The sequence below is a fragment of the Canis lupus genome, chromosome 6 (genome assembly GCF_011100685.1).
Source record: "Canis lupus familiaris isolate Mischka breed German Shepherd chromosome 6, alternate assembly UU_Cfam_GSD_1.0, whole genome shotgun sequence".
Classification (NCBI taxonomy): domain Eukaryota; kingdom Metazoa; phylum Chordata; class Mammalia; order Carnivora; family Canidae; genus Canis; species Canis lupus.
The window spans coordinates 76,086,502-76,106,352 of record NC_049227.1 but is presented as its reverse complement, the minus strand read 5'-3'; the positions used below and the strand labels follow the sequence as shown (position 1 = coordinate 76,106,352).

Below are 19,851 nucleotides of genomic sequence, written 5' to 3'. Positions count from 1 at the left end.
AGACTGCTTAGTCAGCCACAGAGTTGTAGTATGAAAAGAGAATGTTTCTTTTAAACCAAAAACATAACCATATTATAATCCATATTTGAAAAATGTAATTTTTATTATGAACATGTATTTATCTTTACTAGCAATGATTTTTTTCATAATATAAGCATGCCTCTATGAGCCAAAAGCAAGCTAGCTACCTACCTAACTATATAAATTAATATACATTCTGTTGATTCGTTACTTAATAGAATCACATGGCAAGTTTCATCATGACTGATCAGCCTACCTCTGACATTTTACCTCTGACATTTTTGGTGTAAGTAAAAATATTTCTATTTTATTTTTACTAAATCAAGTTAACCTATAGCAAATTCCCTTTTAGAAAATTTCCACATGGCTAACAAGTTTAGTCTTATGAAGATAAGATGCAAATTTGAAAAGTAAGGCCCTGGAAATAAAAAAGATACACAAGATTGGATTAGAACACACCAACAGATAGATAATGTATACAAATACCTGCTTAGTAATAAGTACTTAAGAAATTTCCAGGATTTCTATGTGATACATGTTATTATTTTCTGTTGCTGATATCTATTGAATTAATAAAATAAGCTCTTCAGCACTTTTAAAAAGAAGAACAAAAGGTATTTCTAAACATACTTCGAGGGAAAAATATGCAGATCCAATCCCTTCAAATTTCTTGAATCCAGAAGTACTAGATCATTGTATGGAAACTAAATACTAAGAAGTCATTAAAAAAAAAAAAAAAAAAAACTTGTCAAATTTTAGATTCAAAACTGTGAGAGCAATTTTAACAACACTCTTCCCTGTTTTCTCTACCAATAACTACATTTCATATAGCATTTCTGTTACATTAGAAATTCTGACAAAATGGTTTCATAAAATGGGAAAAGGCTAAACAAGTAACATTTCAACTAGATTAAAACAAAAACAAGACAGTGAATGTTAATTTAAAACTTATACCAAAACCAATCACATCACAAAAGTCTTATCATGAGTAAGGAAAAGTCTTATTTTTTTTACACCAAAAAACAGTTTGGAATAAAATTCAATTTTATATCTAACAAAAAGGTAGAAATTAGATGGTCATATTCAAATCAATGGTTCACATTTTATGTAACACAAACAGAAATAGGGGGAAATCCCCACTTTTACAAAAATGCTTTATCATTATAAAAATATCAAACGAACTTAAAAATTCACTTTTGAAGAAACTGCTATAAGGAATGAAAGTAAGATAAATCTTATACAAATCATTCAGAATAAATGCATGAACACTGCATGTGGTTATCACCTTTACAAATGCATAATACCTTAGAAAAATGTTATTTATCAATGTAAGAAGTCTAAGAATTAACATGACCAAGATTATAAAATAGCTCCAATTTAAGTAGGAATCCGGTCTCTCAAATATTCCAGAATAGCAGCTGTTCCTTTCATTAATATGGCTGCTCGAGGAACACGGAATGGATTTCCATCTAGTAGTAATGTTCTAAACAAAAAAACAGAATTAAGAATTTTACATTTTCTATTAGGGAGGCTTTTCTTCTAATTTCATTTGCAATTTTATAAATATAATCTGTGTATTTTTTTTCTATTTGTCCCTTTTCAAATCTAAACATTTCAACAGATGTAATTAGAACTACAATAACCCAAACAACATTAATTGAATAATTATTATATGAAAGATATTGTGCTGAGTAATTTATGTTCGCTGGCTCTCTTAATTATAACACATAAATTACTCAGCACAATGCATCATATGTAGACACCATTAAGGAAACAGAAATTCAGAGAAGACAGTTATGTCCAAGATCATACAGCCATTAAACAGAAGAGCTGTGACATGAATCACCATTTTATAATCCATCCTCTTCTCAATCTTACGATGAGAACTACATGGCTGAATTCTATTTACACATTACAACGAGCACACTCGTCAGCATACCAAGGACTATAATGTAACCAATATATCCGCCCTTGACCCTGGGAAACCAGGACACATGCCTGCGCTCTACCTCCCTTGACCAGATACACACACAAAATCTATTTACATGTTCTGGCTGATTTGTTTTTTTTATATAATTAATGAAATAAATGATAAGATAAAGAGACTTTTAATTTTCAGCAACTGAAGTATTTGTGTAAACAAAAGCCAAAGGATTCATACCCCATTATACAGTAGATCTAAATTATATCTTCAAAATTTGAATGGGCTGTGACAATTCTTTTAAAGACTGATTATCTTAATTTATAAAAAGGAATTAATTACAGCCAGTTTTCTCATTATTCACAGGCTCCATATTGTGCTAATTTGCCTACCACTAAAATTTATTAGTAACCCCAAAATCAGTACACATGGCACTTTCGAGGTCATTTTTGGATATGCACAACAGCACCAAAAAATCTGAGTCCATCAATAGGCACATTCTCAGCTGAGGTCAAATAAGGTGATGCTGTCCCTTCTTGTGTCAGTTCTCATACTGTAATCAACTGTCCTTTCTGTGATCTACTTAGGAGTGCAACATTTTTTGCATTTTTGTACTTTGTGTTGGTGAGTTTGCTGTTTAATACGCCCCACAAGTGTGGTGGCTCAAGTGTTGTCTACTTTTCCTAAACACATGAAGGGTGTCGTGTGCCTTACAGAGAAGATAAATATACCAGAGAAGCTTCATTCGGGCGTGAATTATAGTGTGGTCTGGCCATAGTTAAAATATTAATGAATAATAGTAAATACAGAAACACACACAAAAACAAGGTTCTATATTGACTTGTTCATGAAAATGTGACTAGAGGCTCCAAAGAGCCTAAGTCTATAATTCCCCTAGCAGTAATGGTTCAGTACTCATTAATTTGGTGTTCACAAAAAAAAAAAAAAAAAAAAAAAAAAAAAAAAAAAAAAAAAAAAAAAAATTTGGTGTTCACTTTATAAGATGCAATTACTGTAAATAACAAGAACCAACTGTATTTGCCTCTTACTGTTCACGAATATTGAGGTACCGAAACAGCTGCCAGTGCCCCCCGGTAAAGTAAAATATGCCAAACCATCATATACAGTTTTCAGTAATTAAACTACTTCTGACACATTCTGCTTAAGTACTTGGCTTTCTGTTGACATGTCAAACTCTCTTTAATTCACTTAACAAGCACTTATTGGGTGCTCACTGTGTTCTAGGCACTGGGACAACTCTTTTCTAAAGGAGGAAAAAGAAATGGTATAAATGAGTCCATAAAAGGCAGGATAGAAAATCAGAGGGAGGGACTAACTCTGCTTGGAGAAGAGGGAAGGTTTTTCAAAGATGATATTTAGGTTGATTACTGATAAAAGCAGGGTAGAGGCATTTAAGGCTCAAGTAACAACAAACACAGAATAAGAAAGGCCATGCTGGGCTTGAAATAAATGGTCAAAGTCTGTAATCAGATTTTGAAAAACCTTATATACATAACTGGGGAGTTTATATTTCCCTGACATTTTTTATGCAGTGGAGTTTCGAGTTATACACACACAGTGATGACAAAAGGATCAGAAAACCATCAGTTCCTATGTTTACACATAGATTATGCCATAATAAACAAAGCTAAAAATACACATTTTTGGTAAAAGTTGAAAAATGGAATTGGGATCCTGTTATTTTTAACACATTAAATTGTTTACCTCAACTTTCCTGGGAGTACCTCAACAAGACAAAAACAACTTACAAACTGATCAAATAAACGGTAAACCTTGGCGTAATGGTGTGGTTACCTTAAGTTCACACAATTACCAAGCTCTGGTGGAATTTGTAGGAGGTCATTATTTTGAAGGTCCAATGTGATCAGATTTTCCATTGCCTTCATTTTCTGAGGGTCCACAGATCCAACCTGGTTGTTACTAATCAAAATTGTTTCAAGTGTGGGAATGTGATACAGAACGTCAGGTAGTATTTTGAACCTATTAAAATATGAACAGAATCAAGGCAAAATCATTCCTTCAAATAAATGATCTTAAGTTTGATACCATGATGTAGTTTTCTTCAGTGTAATTTATTTTGTATCTGGTTTAAGTCCTCTATTCAAATTTTCAAGAAAATGAATGGATTCTGGAAACCATGAAACATATGTTAAGTGGACAGACTTTGTAACACTTTGTATTTATTGTGCAAATCCAACCAAAGTTTAAATTCTCCTATGTTTTTCTTTTCACATTTATGAAACAAGAAAATCCTCCCAAGAGCCTCTATACAAAGATCTCCATGTAGGTATTCTTACTTGGTTTGCTTTTACTTCTTATGAAATGGAATTACTACCAATATATTAAGTAGATATTAGAGATTTATATTTTGCTCCAATGGAAGCTTCCAAAATACGCGCACCTTTGGTTCTTGAAAAGATCACAAACTAACACTGACTGCTGCTTGCTCATCTAAAGCACTACTGTAGATGTCACAAAAAAAGGCAAGGCTCAGAGCAACATTATTAAGGATCTCTTGGGGGACAGTGGCTAGCAAGGTTTCAGTGTGAGATAAACTGTGGCATGGACTAGAAAAGACAAGGGATGGGCTGAAGGAGAGTTTAATAGCTGTGGCCTTTTTACTTCCCCATACTGCCCTTTTGTCTTGTTGCCTTGATGTGAAAGCAAGCAAGCAAGCGAGCAATGGCAAGCATAAACTCAAGATGGCTCTGAAGTTCCAGCGGGACTGGAGAGTTAGTACCTAGGAGTACGGAGGGACCAAACTGCCCCAAAGCAGTCCTCCCTCTTCTTTCTCAGCAATGCCTGAACAAGGGAATCTAAATAGATGTAGTTCACCTGTTAACACAGAAGTTAGCTTCTGCCATCTTCCCAAAGACATCACATGAAAATGTTTTTGACAGCTCAATAGACAATAGAGGACTGATAGTTCAGGTCACAAAGATTAGCAAATTATCTGAGAAGCACATTATATTTTTAAATACTGATATAACCTACAACATGAGAAAGCATGAGCAATAATGAAGCAGACAGAACAAAAATTTAAATAGGCAGTATTTTAGACACATCACTGTGCCTTAGCTCCCTCAACTGCAGATGAGGAATAATAACAATTGTACTAAACTTATTGTTATAAGGGCTGAATGTTTAAGCTGGAATGCAGTAAGTACATGTTAGTTATTAATATTTAGATTATTGCCAGAATCAGCTTACATCATAGGAAACAAACGGCCTAGTTGTTAAGAGCCCAAGCACTGGAGGCAAGCCACCTGAGCTCTAACCCCAGATCTATAATTTACTATTTTTGTGAACCTTAGCAAAGCATAAATATCTAATATTTACTTAATTATACTGCCAGTAATTCTGTTTCATTAGAAATAAAAGTGAACTAAGGAAGAATACCTATGTGGAGACATTTTATAGAAAAGCTTAGGAGGATTCCCTTAACTTCTAATCCTTGATTTTTAAATGAACAGGACAGATTCACAGTGAGAGAAACCTCTACCTTTTGTGAGGAGTCAATGAGATAATATATGCCCTTAGTCCTGTGACAGCAGATAATAAGCTCCCAATAAGTATCAGCTACTCTTAATTATTAGCAGTATCTTTACAGTGTTTGCAGAACGAAATCTATTAGTTGGCGTATAAAGCTCTGAAAGGACTCGCTCCCGCTTACATGACCAACTTGGCTTATTATTTCTACTCCTCTACCCCCTCACTTGAGGGTCCGAGCCATATCAAACTGCTGGAAGTGTCCCAAACACACCATGTTCCCATTCATTTGTGCCTTAGTGCCCATCATGTGCTCCGCCTGGGAAGCCTGATCCCTGTGTGTCTGGCTGACGTCTAATTTTTAGGTCTCGGCTTCAATGCTGTCTCCTCTACCTTTGGCCAATCTCAGGAAACACCTTTTCCTAGGCACTGCATTTTCACTATAGCAATTATAATTATTTATTTACATCTGTCTTCCTACTAGGCTACAAGTTTCTTAAAATTGTTAAAAGGAAAAGTCTACTAGACATCAGCTGTGAAAATTCTAAGAAAGCAGTATCACTTTCAATTCTAACTAGAATAAGGTGAAAATAAACCTGAATATTTAAATAAACACACGAGGCCTTTTGATTGGACTCTTTGAGGTGTATTCTCTAAGACCTATAAATTCTCCACATAAATATCCTTAGTCATAGATTAGTCTGTTCTCTCACCTGTTAAAGGAAAGGTTAATTGTTTGTAATCTTATCAGCGATTCCATTTCTTCAGGCAAAGAATTTAAAAAATTGTTCCTAAATTGGAAAGAAAAAGATGATTTATGAAGTCTGAAAATTTGTACAAGTTTAATTTATAATTAACGTGTTGACCAGACATAAAACTACATAGTTTGGTTTGTTAGTCCTTAATCCAATCGCATTAAGGCTGAGTCCTGAGAATTGTGAATCAGTCAGCTGGCTCAGGTATTTGATTAGTGTGCCAAATCCTAATACCAATACACAACCAATTGATAAAGCAACCAAATCTTTAATAATACACTTAATGGGGCAAATACTGCAAACTAATCACTTCCCTCCTTCGAACTAATCTCAGCAGTACTTCTTACAGATAGGGCGGCCATGGAGAGATCATGCCTGTAAATACCGTATTATTTGATGCCACAAATATTTGATTGATGTTTAACATATATATCTTACATACAGACATGAAATTCTAAGCAGAACTGTAAAATTTTATGAAAAAACAAAAAACAAGAAAGTGATGAGATTCTGTATACCTAGAAATTTGGAGCTCTCTACTCCATAGGTATTAAGCAAGTCCATTTCTACTAAGTTTAGAATTTCAATTTGTACAATGCTAATGTGAAATATTTTTAAGAATCTTATAATCAAGGATGGCAGTAAACGGAATCTCATTTACTGTTAGAAGGATCTGGGAATAATGTTAAAAGGAAGGTTAACAACAAGAAGAAGGATTCTAGGCTCTATATAATTACTAATAATAGAAAATATTTGTGAGAAAATTATATCCAACTAGATGGCTACCTATTACAATTGAGTCATTTTCTCTAAATTTCTTTGGGTTCAGAAGTCAAGCCTATATATTGTCATACTTTCTACACCTATGTTCTTTTTCCTTTTCTTCAGTTACTGTCTCTAATAACTTGTACTGAATAATGTACTGCTGGTTTCTACCCTTTTCCAAGAGTCTTATATAGCTACTGATATCAGATATAAAAGCGTACATTAGTCACTTAATTAGAAACCTGAAGGTATAGACAATGGCATACACATAACACACTCTAAGAATGGGACAAAAATAAAGAGAGCAGTAACGAGTACATGAATTTATTCTCTCTGCTCCATTAATGCTGAACACTACAAAATGGTTTTACACAGCTTTGCCAGTGTAATTGCCACACCAAAACAGAGGCAATTCGACATTTAATAGGAGCAGAGTATTAGATTTGCTTTAATCCCATAAGCCAAAAAAAGTCTCTACAAGCAGAATAAATCCTTAAACAGAAAAAACTTAGCTTATTCTTATTTACCTATTGTTTGAGCAGAGCAGAGGAGTTACAGCTTAAATAAACTAAAAGCGCACCTCGTAACAACATACGAGTAGGAAGTGTAGATAATGAAGTAATAGTATACAAATAAAGACTTAAAGCCCAGGGGAACCTGGGTGGCTCAGTGGTTGAGCATCTGCCTTTGGCTCAGGTCATGATCCCAGGTCCTGGGATCGAGTCTCGCATCGGGCTCCCGCAGGGAGGCATGCTTCTCCCTCTGCCTGGGTCTCTGCCTCTCTCTGCGTGTCTCTCATGAATAAATAACATATTTAAAAAAAAAATCTGAAAGCCCAAACAAATATTTGACTATCTACCTCTTAGTCATTTATTTTTACTAATCCTCAAAGAACTGTAGCAATTCCGATCCTGTCACTTCAACTTAGGACATATTTAAATTAAACTTCCTATTACCTCCACAGAGCCTTAAATAGTTTGTTTTCTTTTCTTTTGTTGCCACTCATGGTGGTCTTTTCTTTCTTTCTGGTCTTGAATGTTTACTATACTTTGAAACCAAATAGGTTTTCTTCTTAAGATTTTATTAATTTGAAAGGGAAAGAGAGTGAAAGAGCAAAAGAGAGAAAAGAGAGAAAAGAGAGAAGAAAGAAAGAAAAGAGAAAGAAAAGAAAAGAAAAGAAAAGAAGAGAAAAGAAAAAAGAAAAGAAAAAAGAAAAGAAAGAAAAGGGAGGGAAGGAGGGCCCAAGCACAAGCAGGGAGGGGCAGAGGGAGAGGAAGAAGCAGACACCCCACTGAACAGAGGGCCCGGCCCGATGCAGGATCAATCCCAGGATTCTGGGATCATAACCTGAGCTGAAGGCAGCCACTTAACTGAGTCCCCAAGAGCCCCCAAATAGATTCTTATTTTAAGGGAAGCCAGGCTAGCTGCTGTGCCAACATAGGATTTTGAGTTTTATGCCATTTACTTTCAGAAAAGGAACAACTGGAAACAAACACTTCCATGGGCTATTTGTAATTTTAAGCATAAATTTAAAGAATGTGTTAATATTTTTGTAATATTTTAAATAATTATTTCTTAACTTATAAATTGCCTAAAATGATATATGTTTGATTAAAATATTTCCTAAATGCCTAATTTTAGATTTGTCCAAAAATGTTTATTAATAAACTAAAGAGCAATTTCCACACGTACTCAGGAAATACGAGGGAAAGAACAGATGTTAGGCTAAACTCAAAGACAAGTTATAATGAAAAAAAGTGAAGCAACAGCATCAATAAATACCTGAGATCTAAAAAAGTCAATTTCTGAAGCATACATAATTCCAAGGATATAAAAGAAAGCTTATTAAAACTGAGATTGACATCAGAAACCATTTCCTTCAGTTCCACAATCCTGAAACAAAAACAATTTTAAAATGTTAGCTCTTGAATTTACTGTCAGAACTTCAAAACTCCAAGGAGATCACAGAAGGAAAAATCCTATATTATTTTTGCTAAAATTAAGATTTCCTGTAACTTTTACTTTTCTCACTAAAATTTCAATCAGTTTGGATGTGTATTCTGTAACATAGTAGTTTTCTTTTAAGACTGCATAATATAATATTCTGAGTACCTCACAATGATTTTTAACTATGATACATCAAACTTTTTAAAGTATAAGATTTTTTTTTGTTCAAATTAACGTTATATTGATCATGACTACAAGAAAATATTAAGTTAATTCCGAGGTTTGGTAAGTGTCATGACTAAATAACTTAAGTCAAAGACGTAAAGAGAAAGACTTAAACACTTCTAAGCAAGCCTAACCAACCTTAGTAATTTTAAAGCACGCTATTAACTCTAAGAAATGTTAGATATGATTTGCCAACAAATGAAACTACATGAAAGAAAGTATATCAACTGCTGTGCTAAAGAAAGATGAGTTTGGATAGGTAACTGATAAAACTTTTTTGGAAAGTTTTTGCGTATATGTACTGAGGTAATTCTGGAAATCTGATCTAAAGAAATAGTATGTTTTGTTTTATTCATTGCCATAATTAACCACCTTATAGTACTAGATAATTTAGATTTTAGAAGTATTGTTTATAACAGAGGAAAACACTTATGATAAAGAAACCAGTTAAGATAGAAATGGTATAGGTAATTCTAAATGGGAAATAGCTTGAAGTAAAACATGCCATGAACAGAATAAATCAATGATGGGACTAAAAATGATCTGTCCCTTCATTTTGTCCAAAATTTTATGAATAAGTATTATTTTCACAACCAGGAAATTATATAGTGAAAAGTATGCTTGGGAAATAAGTGATGAAGGTGATGCGTTTTAACTCCTTCCACCTCCATTCCCAGTTTTGACCCAGGATTCCCCAGGCAGACTTATACTAACTGAGGACAAATCTAACTGCTCAGTTCTTCTGTCCAGTACCCAGAGCCCTTTAAAGAAGAGAGAAGTAGATGGACTAGATCTCCTTCTGCTATGGAATTTCAAAGTTAATTGACTTTTAAGATACATTTTCCAAAGTATGCTCTGCAAAATAGAAAGCAAGTTAGTCTTTTTTAAAAATTTTAACATCTAAACAATATTTTTGATAGTCAGATGACTGTTATTTTCCCAATCATCTTTTTTTTTTCTTTTTAAGTACTTAAGGGCTAAGCACCAATTAAGTACTTTGTGTGGATCATGTCATTTAATTTAATTCTTATAAAATAGCTACTTTCTTTATTTCATAGGTAGGGAAACTAAGAGCAGCTAGTTAGCCTGTCCAAAGCCACACAACTCCCAGATCTGGGATTCAGATACATGCAACTGACTCCACTGTCCAAGTTCTTTATCATCACCCTATCCTGTTTCTCACACTGTTGTTTTAATTGCAAGGTTATTTGTCAACTCTCTTTGGGTATATAGTTTACTACGAGATAACAATCATTTTAAAAGTTCAATATTATGCTAATTTTCTCTCATAACCTAAAGATTTTGCTATAACTAATTTCAACAAAGACATACTGAACAGTACAAGTACAATGCCCGTGACTTGTAATATTTGATAGTGAAGTATTCTTTTCTGCGAAGAAAATATTGACAGAATTAATTGTTTTTTATTACTTTTACAGTCAGTGAAAAAATATTCAGTGGCTTGGCAATTCATTAGCATAAAGCCCAAAATGAAAATTCCTATTAATCCACACGGCCCTGGCTTTGGATTGTGTCTTAAAACTTTTCCACTAATAATTCTAACACCCATTTTCCATGTTTAAACTGTAAATGAAAAAGAAACCAAATTTAAAAAAACTAATATACCTCTCAGAACTAATGTTAATATGTCTCAGAGAATACTTAGGTGAATTTTGCTAAATCCCTCAAGTATCAATAATAAGAAAAATTCTACATATACTTCTACTAGAAAACTATGAAAAAATAATTATTCTTGCAACTGAGATGCAAACACACCAGAGGAAGAGTCACAACTTAATAGAAATGACATCATGAACAACTCTCACCTTTTAGGAATTTCACATAGCTGATTCTTACTGAAGTTAACGGAAGTGATAATGTTGCTTTTTACTGCATCAAATACTTCATCAGGAATTAAAGTTGTTTGTTTATCACTAAATGAAAAATGGTTTTAAAATGCATCATTCTTAGCAGTCAGAAAGATAATGATTATCACTTTTCACTTTTAAAGGCCCTTAAAGATTTTATAAGAGTTTTCAAGGCAGCAAAGCAGTTGCTTATGAAGAACATTTTGAAACTCTTAAAGAATGTCACAAAAACCTACAAACTCACAAAATACTAACCATGAAGAATTTAGACACCATATCATATCGCAATACACTGTATCATGCCTTTTGAGCATTCACATACTCAGTGTGAATAAAAACATGTATCTTCAGAGTCTAAGATGTTTAGAAATTATATAGTAGATAGATAGTAATTAGGAAGTGGATTCTTCTACCTCAGAATAAAACTAAATCTGTAATTTTAAAACTGTTGTCATCCCTTTTCTAACAGGGACCAACTGTCAACTTTATGTAGCTATGTAATAATTAACTGCAAGGTAATACTCATTTTTAAAAGTTAAGCATTATCAACATTATACTAAATTGTTTCTCATCACCTAAGCCAATTTCTCTCTGCTTTAGCATGTGACAAGGTAGACAGGGTAGTGGCCTTAGACTAAACTATTCCTGGTTTTTTACCATTAAGGAGCTTCTTAAAAATTCACTTTCTCTTAACCTCAGTTCTGTGAAATTAGAATCTGAAGAGTTATTCATTGTTATATGGGCCAGATCTTTCGCAAATGCAAATGTAAATAAATTTCCTTTTCAATAAGATTTTCAATAAAGTATACATTTAATATTAAATAAAAATATAATAGTACTCTGACATTTGCAGATTTAACAATGTTGATGCTATAATTAGCCCTACATTCTTCTTTTATAATGTTTATGCCTAATACATCATCCACTGAAAAATATTAATGGGATGCCGAACTAATGACTATACAAAGAAGAAACAATTATTACATATAACATCCAATATAGAGAAACCTGTAAGAAAGGCATTGTAATGCAGATAGGTAAAAAGACACCCTAAATTCAGTTTTTATAGCCTCTACTGCTATAGGGCCCTATTTTTTATTGTGCAGATGAAGCATTTTTACTTTTTCAATCAGAAACGCTCAAGTCATGGAAACTGATTTATTGTAATCAAACACTGCAGATTCACACTCTTGAAAAAAATTAGTTGAAGGCATTTAGGCCTTGAGATTGAGAATTCATTTATATTTTAATGGAATACTCCTTTCCAGTTAAAGTCTCTGAGGAAAATAAATTACAATAAATTCAGAATCAAAAAATGTAATAAGATGCATGGTCTTCAGTGCTATCTTTATAACACTTCTGTGGTATCTGTGACTTTAAAAAGTGGGAATGGTTATCAAATACCATTTGATATTGGTACAAATACAATTGTATCAATATTACTTTATAGATTCTTTGGAAGATTAAAAGCAACAGCATATGTAAAATACCTGCCTAGCATAGAACAGGAACTCAATAAATGATATCCAGGGTTGAAGGAATAAAGGGTGAGAAAAAAAAATTCTAAGGCAGAAATTAAGTCTGTCTTATCATCAGTGTATTGTGACACCTAGCATAGGATTTAAAACGTAGCAGGTTCCAAAAATGTCTACTGAATAAGTAAGTATGTTATGTGGAAGAAAAGACATGCTATATGTTATGCTATGAGAAAAGAGGGATGCAAATATTAAGTATGGAAGACTCTCTTGTGTTACAAAGAAGGAAGTAGGCTTAAGCAGTGATTTCTATATACAATGAAGAATCTCAGAGGAGAGGTGGAAACAATGTGAATGAAACAACAGATCTGAAATGCAAACTGTATCTTAACTGCTGAGAAGGTGGTTCCTATTGACACATTAAGACTGAATAATCTGGGATCCCTGGGTGGCGCAGCGGTTTGGCGCCTGCCTTTGGCCCAGGGCGCGATCCTGGAGACCCGGGATCGAATCCCACATCGGGCTCCCTGCATGGAGCCTGCTTCTCCCTCTGCCTATGTCTCTGCCTCTCTCTCTCTCTCTGTGTGACTATCATGAATAAATAAATAAAATCTTTAAAAAAAAAAAAAAATTTTTTTTTTTAAAGACTGAATAATCTGAAGACTGAATAACTGAATAAATCTGGTCACCTGACTTGAACTTGGAACTTCAGTCTGTATCCTTTTGTATTTTCATTATAATATCCAGACATGAGCTAATCACAGTAGAAGCTTTGACAGTATTGGTTACTTCTATCATTGTTGCCTTGGGCAGTACTGAAAGAGTACCTAACAATCTTTGCATAGGTATCTTCTTTTCGGAATCAAATACACGTCCATAAAATAAACATTTTTAGGTTTCTGTCTCAACTTTTATACCAATACTGCAATTGTTCCAGGTTTAATACATATGTACTAGAGCATATTATTATGGCTTATCATTTGGCTTATACGTATTAATGCTTTGCCTGCTTTAGGTCTACATTAACTAAATAATACTAATTTCTTATTTACTAATAGAGACCTTCCCAATATAAAATCCTCTCTTGGGACGCCTTGGTGGCTCAGCAGTTGAGCATCTACCTTTGGCCCAGGGAGGGATCCTGGGGTCGGTCCTGGGATGGAGTCCCGCGTCAGGCTCCCTGCAGGGAGCCTGCTTCTCCCTCTGCCTGTGTCTCTGCCTTCTCTCTGTGTCTCTCATAAGTAAATAAATAAAATCTTTAAAATAAATAAATAAACAAAAATAAAATCCTCTCTTGAGGTTGGTTACTGAGTCAAAAAATTACATTACCAGCCAATACTGTCATTCTTTTTTATAATCATAAAATGTTCTTTATTATAAAAATGTCAATATTAATAATCATTTATCTCTAAAGCATAATAAACACAAATCACTGAAGAAATGGTCATTTAAGTTCACTGTACTTTTAATATGCTCTTATCTCATCACTGTTTCTGCAATTGCTATTATTCTAAATACCAATACACTCTGATGAATTCTTCCTCACCAACTTTCCTTTCATCTGAAGGATTATTTTTCAAAATTTCCTATTATGTTCTGCAGTGTTTAAGAAAATTACATACCGGGAATCCCTGGGTGGCTCGGTGGTTTGGTGCCTGCCTTTGGCCCAGGGCCTGATCCTGGAGACCCCGGATCAAGTCCCACATCAGGCTCCCTGCATGGAACCTGCTTCTCCCTCTGCCTGTGTCTCTGCCTCTCTGTGTCTTTCATGAATAAATAAATAAAAAAAATAAAAAATAAAAGAAAATTACATACCTATAGTCTAATATTTTTAATGTGATGATAGCATGTACATTGACTCTGGATTCACTTGGTAGTGTCATGGCAGTCTCAACAACAGAATCACTTTGGTTAGGTCCATCATCTGGCAAGAGAAAAGTTACATGAAAACAATATTTATACTATAAAGTCACTTCTAAATTCCTGAAAATAGTAAAAATGTACACATGACTTCTAGATATTATTGGTGAGAATGTCTTTAGTCATATACTTTATTTCTAATAACTCAAATCTACATCTAGAACTTATTATTTAATTAATAGAAAATAGGTAAAATTACTATAATATGGCTTCAAAATCTTCTAATAAATCCTATCCTAAGAAAATTTAGGAGTAGAAAATAACCTTCAAAGAATAACTACAATCTCTCAGAAGAAACAATGATACTAATCCTTCCTCTTAAGAAAAATAATATGGAGGGGCGCTTGGGTAGCTAAGTCAGTTAAGCATCTGCCTTCTGCTCAGGTCATGACCTCAGAGTTCTAGGATCAAGCCCCTCGTCCAGCTCTTGCTTCTCTCTATCCTCTCTGCTCATGTTCTCTCTTGCTGTCTCTGTTGCTATCTATATATCTCTCTCTCTCTCAAATAAATAAATAAATAAAATCTTTAAAAAAAGAGAGAAGAAAAATAATATGGTCTATTAGAAGGAATTTGTTAACAAAGGAAAAGTATTACTTCCCACAAATGTCTACCAAATAGGCATATTTCAGGACACCTGCAAGAGATTTCAAGCCATCTGAACAGAAGTAAAATATGACTATTAATTTTCTACAGTGAAAAAAATGAAATAGTCCTAGCATTCATCGTAAGTTAAAAGCAGAGAGCACACCAAAAGAACATAAAACAAATAGTAGTACCCCTTGTCTTGCTTCAGCCCCATAGGCATTTATTTATTTGTTTGTTTTTTAAAGATTTTAATTATTCATTAATTCAAGAGAGACACAGAGAGAAAGACAGGCAGAGGGAGAAGCAGCCTCCTCACAGGGAGCCCGATGTGGGACTAGATCTCTGGACCCCGATGTGGGACTAGATCTCTGGACCCTGCGATCACACCGAGCCAAAGGCAGACACTCAACCACTAAGCCCCCCCAGGTTTTCCTCCAGTAGGCTTTTATTGAACATTTGTTGAATACTGTGAAGTATATTTCTCTTGCATGGAGCTCACTAATTACTCACTAATCAATAATCATTAAGCTAGTATTTCTTATGCAAACATCATATGGATATTTTATTTATAGAAGTAGCATAGAATAAAAGACCGTATCAAATAAAAATAAAAGACACCAAGATATCTATCAGTATTAAGTAATGTTTTAGTATTTAGAAGTACCCTAGCAGTTTGGTTATGTCACTTTAAAGAATATGAAATGTATATTGCCAATTTAGATCAGGAGATAGGCAATATTAAATCACAACAAAACCTAGCATTATTTTTTAAACATATGTGTATATGAGTATGACAACATACTGAGACATACTAAGATAGAGTATTCTCAACATTTTCAAAGAGCTAATTTTAATAATCAGCATCAGAAAGAATGTAAAGAGGGAACTTATCATGCCTTGGGAGGGAACTATGTGAGAGATTTTCTTTTTATTATATATCCTTGTATACTGGTTGAATTTTTTTTTTTTTTTTTGCCATGTGCATTTACCAACTTTTTAATTAAAAAACCTAAGATGGCAATATTCCCTAAACTGATCTACAGATTCAATGTAATCCCTATCAGAATCCCAGCTGACTTTATTGTAGAAATCAACAAACTGATTCCAAAACTCATATGGGACTGAAAAATGCAGAATAGCTAAAACAATCCTGAGAAAAAAGAATAGATGATTTACACTTACCGATTTCAAAACTTACTACAAATCGATGATAATCAAGAGATTGTGGTACAAGCACAGGACAGACATACAGATCAACAGAATAAAATTGAGAGTCCAGAATGAACCCTGTATCAACTGATTTTCAATAAAAATGACAAAACCATTCAATGAGGAAAGAAAAGTAGTCTCAAGAAATGGTGCAAAGAAACTGGACAGAAGAACTAAATTGGACCCTTATGTCATGCTATATATAAAAATTAACTCAAAATGGATGAAGTTCTTAAATGTAAGAGCAAAAATATAAAACTCTTAGAAGAAAATATAGGAACCAATTTTCATAAAGTAGGTTTTTGCAAAGGATTTTTAGACATGAAACCAAAAGCATAAGCAGAAAAGAAGAAAAAAAACCTGACTTCATCAAAATTAAAAAAAAAAAAGACTTCTATGTTTCAACAGACACCATCAAGAAATGAAAAACAAACTCACAAAGGGATAGAAAATATTTGTAAATCATCTGACAAGACACTTATATCTGTACTATATAAAGAACTACTATAACTGAATAATAAAAAGATTCAATAAATTAAAAATTGGGCAAAAGGTCTGAAAAGGCATTTCTCTAAAAATGTACCAATGGCCAATAAGCACACAAAAAGATGCTCAACATCATTAGTCGTCAGGGAAATATGCAAGAATCCCAGAGTGAGGTGCCAGTTCACACCTACCTGGGTATCTAGAATCAGAAAGTCAGAAAACAACAAGTGTTGGTGAGGATATAAAATCATACAATGCTGGTAAGAATGGAAACTGGTGCAGCTGCTTTGTAAAATAGTCTGGCAGTTCCTCAAATGACTAAACATAAATTTACCACTGACCCAGCAATTTCACTCCTAGATATACACACAAGGGAAATGAAAACACAAGCTCCCACTGTAAATAAGTGTTTATCACACCATTATCCATAATAGCTAATAAGTATGAAAATTCTCACTGAGATGATGAAAATTTTCTAAAATTGACAACTTTATTCCCACAAATTTGGTAATCTAGATGAAATGGACCAATTGCTTGGAAGACACAATCTGCCAAAACTCACAAAAAAAGAAACATAGAAGCTGAATACACCTATATCTAATAAAAGAAATTAAATGAATATTTAATGACCTTCCAAAACAGAAAGCCAGGTCCAGATGGGTTCACTGGTGATTTAAGGAAGAAATTTTATCAATTTTTATAATCTCTTTGAGAAGACAGAGGCAGAAGGAATACTTCCTAACTTATTCTGGGGCCAACAATGACCTAAAACCAAAAGCAGATAAAGATATTACAAGAAAAGAACTAGAAAGCACTATATCTCATGAACATACATGCAAAATTCCTCAACAAAATATGAGCAAATTTAATATTAAAAAGTATTTTTTAAATTATACACTGTGACTAAGTGGTATTTAACCCAGGATTTTAAGTCTAGTTCAACATTCAAAAATCAATGTAATGCTTCATGTCAATAGGCTAAAAACCAAAAAAAATATGTGACATGGGCAGCCTGGATGGCTCAGCAGTTTAGTGCTGCCTTCGGCTCAGGGCGTGATCCTGGCGTCCTGGGATCAAGTCCCACCATCAGGCTCCCTGCTTGGAATCTGCTTCTCCCTCTGCTGTCTCTGCCTCTCTCTCTCTGTCTCTCATGAATAAATAAAACCTTTAAAAAAAAATGTGACAACTGCCAACGCTCCTTTATGATAAAAATTCTCAGTAAACGAGGAATAGAGGGGAACTTTCTCAACTTACCGAGAAGTATCTACACAAACTCTACAACTCACATCATATTTAATGGTGAGAAACTTGAACCCTTTCCCTAAGATGAAGTATGAGGTAAGGATGCCCCTCTCACCACTCCTGAACATCATACTGAAATGTCCTTGATACTGCAATTCAGTAAGGAAATGATACTAAAAGTACACAAATTGGGAAGGAAGACAGAAAATAGCCTTTGTTCACAGATGGCATGATCATAGGCAGAAAATCCAAAAGATGGGACAAGCAAAACCTCCTGAAACTAGTAAGTGATTACGTAGTAAGGTTGCAGGATAGAATGTTCATATATAAAAGTATATTGCTTTCCTTTATATCGATAAGTAGAATCTAAAATTAAAAACACAATAGTAATTACATTAGCATCCCCCCCAAATGAAATGCTTATATATAAATATGACAAAATATGTATAAGAACTCTATGAGGACAATTAGAAACTCTGATGAATGAAATCAAAGAATTAAATAAATGGAGAGTTATTCCATATTCATGGATAAAAGGTCTCAATATTGTCACGAAGTCCCTTCTTCCCTACTTGATATATTCAATGCAATCCCAATCAAAATCCCAGCAAGTAATTTGGGGATAGTGACAAACTGATTCTAAAGTTTATATAAAGCAAAGATTCAAAATCGCAAATGCAATATTGATGGAGGAGAACAAAGTGGGAGGATTGACACTATGCAACTTGAAGACTTACTATAAAGCCACTGTAATCGAGACAGTAAAAAACTGACAAACGAATAAAACAAAGAGCCCATAAAAGACTACCTAAATACAGTCAACTCATCTTTGACAAAGGAACAAAGACAATAAATACAGTGGAATAAAGAGGGTCTTTTCCACAAATGGTGCTGAAACATCAGGAGATCCACATGCAAAAAAGAATAGATTTATTCATAATTGCCAAAACATGCAACCAGCCAACATACCCTTTAGTAGGGTGAATAGATAAATTGTAGTACATCCAGACAATAGATTATTCAGTGCTAAAAAAAATGAGCTATCAAGTCATGAAAAGCATGGAGGACACTTAAATGCATACTACATGGTGAAAGAACCCAATCTGGACGATTCTAATTACATGACATTCTGGAAAAGGCAAAACTATGGAGATGAGAAAAAGATTAATGGCTTCCAGAGATGGGCTGATAAAGGGGATAATAGGATAAACAGACTGATCACAGATTTTTATGGCAGTGAAAACACTTTGTATGATTATTACAATGGTGAATAAATTCCCAAACCCAAAGAATATACTACACCAAGAGTGAAGTCCAACATAGCTATGATTTGGGATGTGATGATGTGTCAATGTAGGTTCATTCTTGGGAAAAAAATATACCATTCAGGTAAGTGATGTTTATAAATGAAGGAGGCTATGGATGTGTGGGGGCAGAGGATATATGGGAAATATCTCAATTTCATTGTATAGCTAAAACTACTCTAAAAACATTAAGTCTTTAAAAATTGTTTTGGGGTAGCCCGGGTGGCTCAGCAGTTTTGTGCCACCTTCAGCCCAGGTTGTGATCCTAGAGACCCAGGATTGAGTCCCGCATCGGGCTCCCTGCATGGAGCCTGCTTCTCCCTCTGCCTGTGTCTCTGCCTCTCTCTCTCTTTCATTAATAAATAAAATATTTTTTAAAAATTGTTTTGATTATTTCGCTATGACTTCTAACTGATTCATATCAGAATAATTAATAAAAATTAATTTCTGGAGGAGAAAGCATACCTGGAAAAGAAATGAAACGCCTTGATTGGCAGGAAATAAGAGTCTTAGAAAATTGTTAATTTATTTGAAGACCACAGTTGTAAATGGAAATTGCTGAAGTATACAATTATTAATTTAACATATACTGACTGCCAATATGGTGCTAAGCTAGGC

The 19,851-nt window shown here is 33.9% G+C and overlaps 1 protein-coding gene across 5 annotated transcripts in view; it reads right to left on the bottom strand.

Annotated features, from left to right (window-relative positions):
* Positions 1-78: 78 nt before the first annotated feature.
* The window catches only part of LRRC40 (leucine rich repeat containing 40), a 48,662-nt gene continuing 28,889 nt past the window's right edge, over positions 79-19,851 (bottom strand). For 4 of the 5 annotated variants that reach the window (XM_038541676.1, XM_038541677.1, XM_038541679.1 and 1 more), the window contains 6 exons: positions 14,303-14,411; positions 10,971-11,078; positions 8,755-8,865; positions 6,166-6,243; positions 3,758-3,943; positions 79-1,504 (listed from right to left, as the gene is read on the bottom strand). In XM_038541676.1, the coding sequence (XP_038397604.1) occupies positions 1,399-1,504; positions 3,758-3,943; positions 6,166-6,243; positions 8,755-8,865; positions 10,971-11,078; positions 14,303-14,411 (698 nt within the window). In that variant the 3' untranslated portion in view covers positions 79-1,398. The remainder of the gene's footprint in view (positions 1,505-3,757; positions 3,944-6,165; positions 6,244-8,754; positions 8,866-10,970; positions 11,079-14,302; positions 14,412-19,851) is intronic. The other variant, XM_038541678.1, reaches the window with a different exon arrangement.